Raw genomic sequence first — 11,048 nt, forward strand, 5'->3', positions numbered from 1 at the left:
ACCCACTGAATGACAGCTGCTCTGTTGCTTAAAACCCTTTTCTCTGCTTCACACTAACGGGGCAGGGAGGCTCCCCTCTCCTAAGAATGCTGTTTGTTCCCCACTGGTCTCCTGACTGACCTGGGCATAGGCAGGAAGGAGAAATGCGTTCTTAAGAGCCTTTGCAAGAGTTAATTTGCTTTGCCGGCCAGGTCCCTTTGCCGAACCAGCAAGTCCTGTCTACCCGGCTGTTGGAGGTGGGTTGGTTCCTTGTTCTGTGTTTACCTGGCAAGTATCTCTGAGTATTTACCCACCCAAACTTCCTTATAGACAGTAGGCATTTATTGAGTGCCGATCTTCTCCACTCTGTGTGCTGTCCTAGGGCCTTCTTTGTGTGCTGAGGAAAGGTTAAGGCATGGTGGAACGAACTTTGTGAAGACCAAGAAAACTGCCAGGGCACACGGTCAGAACTGCACGGAGGCGTGTGGAACTCGACTGAAACGAGCAGAGTGTCTTTGGTCAAAATGGAGGGTTCTGTTGAGAAAGCAAATGGGAGCCGTGACGTAGAGGTGGCCCCTGGAGACCCATTCCGGCGGAGCCGCCCTTCCCTCCCAGCGCCTGCCTCCACGGTGCCCCCTTTCCTCCACCACCCCTGCCACAGGACACTCCCTGCCTACGTCGTGGTGCACTCTGACAGGGCCACCGGGCTGAGGGCAGGCCCAGCCTTTATGGCTCCGTGCTTCCCCCCTCATCATTTCCTCACCCTGGGCAGCTCTCCAGCACCCCCTGTTCTCCCCAGCTCATCACCACGGATCCAGAAACCAAGGGGAGTGGAAGCAGCTCTAGAAAAATCCCAGCTCCACTCCTGTCGTTTCTGTTACCCCTTAGATCAGCAGGCCCCCAAATTTCTCATGGGACATGATGTGGAAAGGGGGTTCTGTGGGCACACATTGTGGGAAGGGGGCTCCTCATTAATTCATTAATTTAGAATCAAAGCCCTTTCCCCAAATAAATAAGGGTTCTGAGTAGAAGAAGTATGGGAAACACTGTAAAATAGCTAGACAAGTGTATTTACTCTAAGGGAGAGTCTGGCAATGCAGCATTTTACCCAAACCAGTTTGCTGGTGGGACCCTTTTTTGTGTGTTTAACCCAGTTGGATGCCCAGGGAGGGTCATACTCAGTTGAGTTCCTTTCAGACAGACTCAGAAAGCCTTTGTGATGTGTGGGGTGGGAGGGAGGAGAAGTTGTGAGGCTGCCTGGTTGCATTGTACCCCTAGATGGAAGGAGGACAGACAGCAGCGTGGGCAGGGCTGGAGGAAGCCAGGGAGTCCACAGAGAGAAGGCAGCCACTGGAGCTGACCTAGCCTGAGGGGCCCTGGGCACAGTAATATTGCCACAGGATGGAAGGCTAGCATCTTCCAGATTACTACTGAAGTTGGCACCGTTTGCACAGATTAATCCAAAATGGCAGTTTTCTTTTTCTTTTTTTTTAATGCTTAAAGAATGCTTTCTCTACTTTATTTTTAAAATTTTATTAATTTTTGGCCGCGTTGGGTCTTTGTTGCTGTGCGCAGGCTTTCTCTAGTTGCAGCAAGGGGGGGCTACTCTTTGCTGAGGGGTGTGGGCTTCTCATTGTGGTGGTTTTTCTTGTTGCGGAGCATGGGCTCTAGGTGCGTGGGCTTCAGTAGTTGTGGCATGCGAGCTCAGTAGTTGTGGCTCGCGGGCTCTAGAGCGCAGGCTCAGTAGTTGTGGCGCCTGGGCTTAGTTGCTCCGTGGCATGTGGGATCTTCCTGGACCAAGGATTGACAAAATGGCAGTTTTCTAAATGGCCACTAGATGGGGCTGGCTCGCCAGGAGGGCTGCAAAACGAGATGCACCTTTCTCCTCCGGCAGGAATTTCCCCTTTTCCTCACTTGAAAATTGTAGAGCTCCATGCAGATTTTACAATCAGTGTAGGTAAGCTTTTTTAAAATTTTTTATTGGAGTATAGTTGCTTTACAATATTGCATTAGTTTATACTGTACCGCAAAGTGAATCAGCTGTACATATACATATATCCCCTCTTTTTTGGATTTCCTTCTCATTTAGGTCACCACAGAGCACTGAGTAGAGTTCCCTGGGCTATACAGTAGTGTAGGTAAGCTTTTGCAAAGTGTTTTTTTTTTTGCATTTGGCCCCTCCTTGCCCCTATGCGCTCTGCACCTCTCCTGAGTGGGCTCATCCATCTCTTTATGCCCTTGGGGACTTTTTCATCATGAGCCGTGCTCTCACAAATAGAGCATTTTTACAGACGAAAACTTAGCATAGCGTTTTCCCTCTTAAAATAGAAAACACTCTTCATCTGCCAGATAGAGTGAGAAGGGTGGGAACATTAGACTTTGTTCACGAAATATATTAAAAACAAATGGTTTTCAGTTCCATCTTAGGGCTGGTTAACAGTATGAGAGATACGTACACAGGAGAGAGTGACATAGAAAACTGTGGAAGGGAAGAGAGAGACGAGGAAGACATAAAGCTGAGGGGGGAAGGCAGTGGTGGCTTAGCACCTTGGAGGGGAATGGCGCCTGGGCCATCCTGAGAGGTGTCTCTTAGACCGAGGGGGTTGCCTTCTGCCTTTGAACTGTTCACTGGCTGGTTGGTCACTCTGTATGAACCACCAGCAGCTCTAACCCCTACATTATTAGAGGATTAACATATGAGGAAAGTGATTCTCTGAGTGAGACCAGTGATTGGAGTAGCTCATCACCTGCTGGGAAGATGGACGGAAGCTCAGGAAGTAGTGGGTTGATTTAAAGAACCTGCTAGCAGAATTACCTTCTCATATTGTTCCTTACCACACCCGAGCCCTTTGGATTTTCATGCTGGTAACCTTGCTACTTGCTACTCAGAGTATGATTCACGGAGCAGTAACAGCAGTGTTACCCAGGAACTTACAAGAAATGCAGACTCTCAGGCCCCACTCTAGACCAACAGAATCAGAATTTGCATTTCACTTGGGCAAGATCCATGGCAGGTTCGTGTGCCCGTAATAAAGCGTGAGAAGCACTGACCTAGCTAATCAAGTCTTCCAAACTTACTTCTGAGACTCAGCCAGCATTTTAAGATAGATGGAACTTAGATATTGGGAAATGTTCCAAGACATTGATTCGCCCTACTTCTGATTTTCAACTTCAATTTAAAAAAAAATAGTAATGAAAACAGTAATAGTAATGTAAAATAGTAATTTTACAGCAAATTGAGATTTTACTCTTAAAACTTGTGGTCCACTGATTCCTTCAGCAAGCATTTGCTGACATTTGCCAATTTCCTGAGTGTTACTGATGAATCCCAGATAAGGATGGTGAAGGGCCCTAGAGAGGTAACCTCAAACAGTGATGTTGTGTCCAAAAAAGTGACTGAGGTTCGTTTTTTCTGTGGGCAGCATAGTTTGAGGTCTGAAAGGGCTTGGGTTTGATGGGCCCTGCCAGCTGTGGATCAGTGTGTCAGGGCTAGGCCATCAAACACTCCATTTTTTCTATTTTTGGCAAGGATTGAAATGGCCTCTTTTCCCGGCTGTTGGGTCCTGAGGAAAGGATAAGGCCTTTGAGGGACATTCACTTGCTCAGTGCCTGCTTTTCTGGGTCAAGATTAGGTCATGACCCTTTTTTCGTTTGTTTACTGGGGCTCCAGGCCCCTGGGGAAGGAAGGTCTGGCCAGGGTTCCGATTCTTTTCCAGTTTCTCATATCCAGTGTGTACCAGCACGCAATGTTTGTTGGACAAATGGATGGGTGGATATGAATGACATAATGTTTGAATTTGAATGACATGACTGATAACAAATCTGTGTCTGCTTTCAAGTTGTTGAGAGAGTCCCTCTTGCTGGGCAAGAGGGGTTTTTCTCTTCATATGTGGCTCCTCGCCTGTCTTGAGGACAGTGATTTTGAACAATTGTGAAAAGGAGCTCCCTCTTGGATTTTTGTAGATGGCAGTTGAGTTTCTGCATGAACTGAACGTTCCATTTTTCAAAGTTGGATCTGGGGACACTAACAACTTCCCTTATCTGGAAAAGACAGCCAAAAAAGGTGAGTGTTTAATTTTTGTCATACAATCTGAGTCCAGACCTTCATATTTTTACCCCACTAGTAATAACCCACTAAAGGAGTCTCCTGAAGACAGATTTTCCAGTCAGCATATACTCCCACTTTTTCATGTGCTGACTTGAAAGAAATGAAAACTAAGACAGTTTCTTTAAGAATTTTTAAATTAAAATTATTTTTAATTTCTAAGAAAATATTTATATAAAATTAAGGATACGACAGTATGTGTAAAACTTCTTAGAGGAAGCTCTGACTTTGAGAAGTATTCTGTAGGTATAATATCCAACCTCCACACATCACAGTTTGTAAAGTGGTTTTACAACATGAGTGATCTCACTTGATCCTCATGACAATCCTGGGACTGAAGCAGGTCATATGATGATGATGCTTTCTACTTACTTCACTGACGAGGCATCTGAGACCACACAGCTAGGATGCTGGCCGCCCCAGGCCTCACACTCTTGAGTCTGGGGCAGTGCTCACCCTACCACACTGTGCAACCTCTTAATCCAATGAGATGCTCATCTTTATCTAAAGAGTGTGAAATTCCTCTTAATTGGGTTCACTTTGCTGAACGATAATGTTATGGGGATGAGGGGAGTCTACGTTTCCCGTGGTTGAGGACAGGAACCCACCAGGCTCACCTCTGTTCCCCCACTGTGGCTGGCACAGTGCTTGAGAGATGTTTGTGGGGTTCAGTAGAGTGATGAAACCAACAGCAGGGGTGTGCTTAAGGGAGAGTCAGAACCCCTAAAAAAGAAAGTGATGATGGCGTTGGTGTTGGGTCCCCCAGGCCGCCCAATGGTCATCTCCAGTGGGATGCAGTCCATGGACACCATGAAGCAAGTCTATCAGATTGTGAAGCCCCTCAACCCCAACTTCTGCTTCCTCCAGTGCACCAGTGCGTACCCGCTCCAGCCCGAGGACGTCAACCTGCGCGTCATCTCGGTGAGCCCGAGGGAGGGCCCTTGTCTGATTGGGCCGTTTGCTGTGGGGAAGATGCAGCCCAAATTCTAACCAGTCTTGACATGCTTCGTGATTCGAACATCCTTTGACAGTCTTGCTGTTGCAGAATCAAATTAGAATCAACTATGCAGTTAAGGAGTCAGATACATTCTAAAGATTACAAATTATGTTTTCTTAAAACCAACCTTAATTTCTCTCATTATAAAATTTAAGGGGGAGTCTTCATAATTGTCCATATACATTTTCTTTACCTTGTGTATTGGCCATCAGCGGTCCCTCTTCTGTGAATCGCTGGCTTTCTTAGTGAGTTGTGGGTTTGTTTTTGTAAAATATACATATGATTTACCATCTTAACCATTTTTTGGTGTCCAGTTCAGTGGCATTAAGTACTTTCACATTGTTGTGCTACCATCGCCACCATCCATCTCCAGGACTTTTTCATCATCTCAGAGTCAAACTCTAAACCCATTAAACACTAACTGCCCATTTCCCCCTCCCCGAGCCCCTGGCAGCCATCATTCTGTTTTGTCTCTATGAATTTGACTACTCTAGGTATCTCAAATAAATGGAATCATACAGTACTTGCCCTTCTGTGTCTGTCTGCTTTCACTTAGCATAATGTCTTCAGGGTTCATCCATGTTGTAGCATCTGTTAGCATTTCATTCCTTTTTAAGGCTGAATAATATTCCATTGTATGTATGTACCACATTTTGTTTATCCAGTCATCCATTGATGGACATTTGGCATGGTTCCACATTTTGGCTATTGTGAATAATGCTGATATGAACATTGGTGTACAAATACACCGTTTTTCTCCATATTGACAAACAAAATACCCATTTTGTTTTTCAGTGGGGGAGGGGGAAATGGGCAGTAAGTGTTAATGAGTATAGAGTTTGACTCTGAGATGATGAAAAAGTCCTGGAGATGGATGATGGTGATGGTAGCACAACAAAACCATTTTGGGATGGTTCCACATTTTGGCTATTGTGAATAATGCAGATATGAACACTGGTGTACAGAAATCCGTTTTTCTTCATATTGAGTTGTAGGAGACCTTCTTGAAACTTCTGGCTTTTCCTGCTGTTATTTACCAGCTCTCTGATTCTGAGTATCCTTGAGGGTCAGAGTTGTTACAGTGACAGCTTTGAGAGAGCTTTCTCTCTCCCAGCATTTTGTCTGTTCCACTTCAGTCGGTTTACAGGTGACGAGGTCCAGTCCTTACTTGCCTGAGATCTCACAGCAGCCTGGTGGCAAAGCTGGACTAGAATTCTTTGTCTCTTATTGTCTCGGGCCATCTCTATCAATTCCTCCTGGTAGCTCCCGAAACATAATTAATTGGAAATATATAGGTGTGTAATTATCGTACAAAAAACATTATAGTAAGAGTAGTGGAATTCTAAATATATACACACACACAATCCTGATACTGCAATTAACCAGTTTTCCTTTTATATTTTTCTTTCATTACCGTATATGACATTCTGGGTTTTTTTTTCCCCCCATGATTATACAAGCTCTTATTTTTCTATAGAGTCTTCATATTTAACTTAAAAAAAATATTAACCTTTTTTGAAATGACACTACTCTCTTTTTAACTAAAGTTTCTGTCCCTCCCAGTTCTGTAGTCTTTTCTCCATTTCTAGCTCATCTCTAAATCATGTTATTTTTTAAATTTAAACATGGTTTAAAAAAAAAACTCAGCCCTGAAATATATAACATAGAAAGTGAACATCCTCTGTAATCCCATCCCACAGAGATTACCATAATTAACAATTTAGTGTGTCTGACACCAAATATTTTCCTCAGTTTTCTTCCTTTGTGAAGTGTGGTCCCCATATCCCTTCCATCCCCACCCGAGGTATGCTCACATCCTCTCTCTTTAGAGCAGGGCACCGTCAGAGGTAAATTGCCAGCCCACCCCCCAGGCCCAGCCTACCCGTCACAGCAGGGTGAGTCCTCTGACCTAGCAACCTGCACTTCTTTGTCCATCACACACCCTTAAGCCTGGTTTTCAAGGCCTTTGCCACTCAGCCATCCTTATCTTCTATTAATTCCCATCTGGGTCTTTCTGCTGAACTTAAGCTTTCTGGTCACCCTCACTGACAAGGCTCACTCCACTTAGAATGTCTTTCGTCACATCCAGTGAATTATAGATAACCAATTAATTAATTATTTAGCATTCCCACCAAAGGATTGTTTTGAGATTGGGCTGTATGTATTATTAATGGTGATATTTGTGCATATAGCATACTTGCTTTCAGCAGCTCAGGCTAATTAAATGTGACAGATGCTTTTTGAATGGGTTTAGGCATTCGGTTATAGTTCTGTTATTATTCTTCGTGGTTTGCGCAGTGTGAAACATTCTTCAGATGTGTTCCTGGTAACAGCAGCCATTATTTTTGAGCATTTACAGTGTGCTGAGTGCCCTCCACACGTTCATAGCAGCTCCCACCAGGTACTGCTATCCCTGGGAAGGAGAGACTCAGAGAACCTTGGAGGCTTCCTGGAGCTTACTGGGCCTCAAACTCAGATCTGCCTGACTCTGGAATGTATGCGGAAAGTACCACACTATTTAACTTTTCTTTCCTCCCTTTTTCTATTTTAAAGGAATATCAGAAGCTCTTTCCTGACATTCCCATAGGGTATTCTGGGCATGAAACAGGTATAGTGATATCCGTGGCCGCAGTGGCTCTGGGGGCCAAGGTCTTGGAGCGTCACATAACTTTGGACAAGACCTGGAAGGGGAGTGACCACTCAGCCTCGCTGGAGCCTGGAGAGCTGGCCGAGCTGGTGCGGTCTGTGCGCCTCGTGGAGAGGGCCCTGGGCTCCCCGACCAAACAGCTGCTGCCCTGTGAGATGGCCTGCAATGAGAAGGTGGGTTCTTCTGTCCTGCTGGGCGCCACTGTTGAGAGGGGCCGCATGCGCTTACCTGAGAGGTAGTTGGTACCAGCCCTACCTGAGCCCAGGCCAGTGGAATGATGCAGGGATGTCGCTCGGAGCCTATGAGTGTTTTGGGGGTTCGTATTAGCAGTGGGAGGAACTTGTTATTTAAGGAACTTTAGCTGTTTCTCTGGTTCCCTGGCATCATATTACAGTTTTCCATTAAGTCTCTGAAGCCTCTGGCCCCAGCGCTCTAGACCCCGGGTAAAGGGGGGTGGTATCTGGGGCCTCGTGAGGCACGCGGGTAGGTCAAGTGTGGGGTCCCGTGGAGTAGGTAATCCTTGAGGGACATCCAGGCAGAGGGGTCCCGTGAGGCAGTGGGAGGAGGTTCTGTGATACGTCAAGGCGTCCCTAAGCGTGGGAGGCACTGGATGGATGGGGGTGGGCTTGTCACGGGGTTGGTGGGGGATGACACAAACGTTCCCTCAGGAGCAGTTAGAGCTGTGCAGCGTTAACCTTCAGACAGAGGGGACGGGGAGGCCCACGAACCCTGCCTGGCACACTGACTATCTGGGCTTCCCGGAAGCCATGGCCTATACCTGGCTCGGCCTCTGAGTCTAGAGCCAGGCGTCCCGGGGCCGCCAGGGAAGCAGACACTCCTCAAACGCTGCGGGCTGTCTGGGCTGAAACAAAGATCTAACACCAGGCCCGCTAGAGGAGTGCTGTCTTTTATCCCAGTGGGGCCTACTTGCTGCCCTCAAATTAAAGATGCATATACACCAGGAAATTAAAATAACAGTAAAAAGAAACAAACTACCTTATACAAGAAAAGGGGAGAGAATTGGCCCAGAAATTGGAATGAGTTATAGCAGTTGAGCACCTAATTTGGTTCTGAGCCTCCTGGCTCCCTGGGCAAACAGTGAGGTACCAGAGGATGCAGAATCTGATAATCATCCGCCAACAGACCTTTTGTCCTGGCATAAATTCCAGAATTGATTCCTTGGCCCTTACCTGGAAGATGCAGAGTATTAGACTAGATGCTTTGTTGAAAAGCATCTATGGACAAGACCTAGAAACACTGGTCATGAGCTTCAGGTCTCCTTTGTTCCCCTCACCTGCCCAGCCTATCTGCCTCTTCCTAAGAGGCCCCCTTCCATACTCAGCGTCTGTGCGCCCTCTGTATTGCTATTGTACTGAGCAAGGAGGACACAAGGTTTGTGTCCCTCGAGCAGTGGGCCAGGAGTCAGGAACCCCAGGTTCTCGTCTTGGTTCCTCGCAACCTTGGCCAGCTTACCCGCCCTCCGTGGACCTCCGTTTCCCCATGTTTAAAATGTGATACTGAACTGGACGATGACAAAAGCAATCATAATTTTTATTTACTGAGAGCAGTCTATGTTCCAGGTAGGTTACATACATTATTATCACTAATCCTTGTAGTCATCTGACAGGGTAGAGACACTGTTATTTCCCATTTTACAGAGAAACTCAGCCACAGCTTGTACCCAGCTGCCTGGGATTCGGATCTGGCTCTCTTTGGCTACATAACCTGAGTCCTTTATTATAAAGGCCCCTCCTCTAAATCTCTGAGTCCACCCCACACTGGCTGAGTCCCTGCTGTGTGTGAGATACTGTTCTAGGCACCAAAGGGGGAAAACAGAGTCCCTGCTATCCAAGTACCTTGTGCGAGAAAACTGATCAGGGACCTTGGGGATAAAGCAACGTGCGCTAATTATTTCTGTGAGGCTGGCACTGAGTCTTAATTTTATCCACAGCTGGGCAAGTCTGTGGTGGCCAAAGTGAAAATTCCGGAAGGCACCATTCTAACACTGGACATGCTCACTGTGAAGGTGGGTGAGCCCAAAGGCTACCCTCCTGAAGACATCTTCAATCTGGTGGGCAAGAAGGTCCTGGTCACTGTGGAAGAAGACGACACCATCATGGAGGAATCGGTAGAAAATCATGGCAAAAAAATCAAGTCTTAAAATAAAGTGCCATTCTCTGAATTCTGGATTGCCTTGCTGGTGCCGTCAGGTGCATTTGGGTGAGGTGGGGCAGGAGTGGTGGTCTCCGGGGATCTGGCTTTCATCCACTCCCCACCCAGACAGCAGACATTTAGGGGCCAGGCACTGGGTCAAGCCCGTTGGAGGGATACAGAGAGCAAATATGGGCGGCCTCTGCCTCGGGCTGGCTGGCCCAGAAGGGGCGGTGGGCTCAGAAGCATCTCATCACTGCCCAGTGGCAGTGAGGGTGCAGAGGAGTGCTGGCTGTATGGGCCCTCTCCTTTCAGCCTTCCTTCTTCCTGCCTGCAAAACCAACCCTAATGACCCCAAATATGTCTTCCTTCCATCTCTCTCTCCTTAACCCCTGCCCGCCCTGGGGTTGAGTCTAGTTAGCTGTATAGCCATCACTAGGCATTAGAGAAGGGGTTGGCCAAAGTGTTTTGCAGGCAGAGGATGCCAAAGCACTCATAGCTCTGAGCAAAGAGGGAAATGGCATTTATTCCTTCTTTAAACAAATACGGAGGGCCTACTATGTGCCAGGCCCTGCTTTGAGGCCTGAGGATACAGCAGTGAATCCCTTCCTTATGGGACTTCCGTTCAGATGGGGACAGATGCTCCATAAACCAGGAGCACAGTAAAGTAAACCACAGTACGTCAGAAGGTGACACGTGCAGTGGGGCACGTGAGGGAGCTGGGGAGTGTGGGGCTTGGTGTATATGCAGCTTGTGGTGACTTGTAAGTATGCTGGCGATGCTGAAATCAGCCCTTCCATGATCCGTCGTGAAATTACAAACCCAGCTAACAAAAGATCCTCACTGTTGGACTTCCTTGAACTGCAGCATGAACCCTTCACAGAGATTCCATATCATATTCCTCTTTGTTCTTTTGAACCAATACTGAGATTAATGATTATTTTCAAATGTCCTTTCAAATTCTTAATCTTTGTTCACATTTATTTGACCTGGTTACTTTAATTCCTCTTGATTCAAAGTGTATCTTGGAGTTTCTTTTTGAATGCGTAAATTGCCCTTTGAAGTTTCTTTACTTGTGAGGATAGGGCCTCCCTCTCCTGGGGATCCCAAAACAGTTTCTGGAAGGAGACTCGCATTTATATGTGAGGGTGGGGTGGGGTGGGAATCCG

The 11,048-nt window shown here is 46.7% G+C and overlaps 1 protein-coding gene across 1 annotated transcript in view; it reads left to right on the forward strand.

Moving 5' to 3' along the window:
* NANS (N-acetylneuraminate synthase) overlaps positions 1-9,910 on the forward strand; it is a 31,683-nt gene extending 21,773 nt beyond the window's left edge. The window contains exons 3-6 of the mRNA XM_059925137.1: positions 3,943-4,042; positions 4,851-5,005; positions 7,635-7,901; positions 9,680-9,910. Coding sequence (XP_059781120.1) covers positions 3,943-4,042; positions 4,851-5,005; positions 7,635-7,901; positions 9,680-9,889 — 732 coding nt within the window. The 3' untranslated portion in view covers positions 9,890-9,910. The remainder of the gene's footprint in view (positions 1-3,942; positions 4,043-4,850; positions 5,006-7,634; positions 7,902-9,679) is intronic.
* The last annotated feature ends 1,138 nt before the right edge of the window (positions 9,911-11,048 follow it).

The sequence above is a fragment of the Balaenoptera ricei genome, chromosome 6, assembly GCF_028023285.1.
Source record: "Balaenoptera ricei isolate mBalRic1 chromosome 6, mBalRic1.hap2, whole genome shotgun sequence".
Taxonomy (NCBI): domain Eukaryota; kingdom Metazoa; phylum Chordata; class Mammalia; order Artiodactyla; family Balaenopteridae; genus Balaenoptera; species Balaenoptera ricei.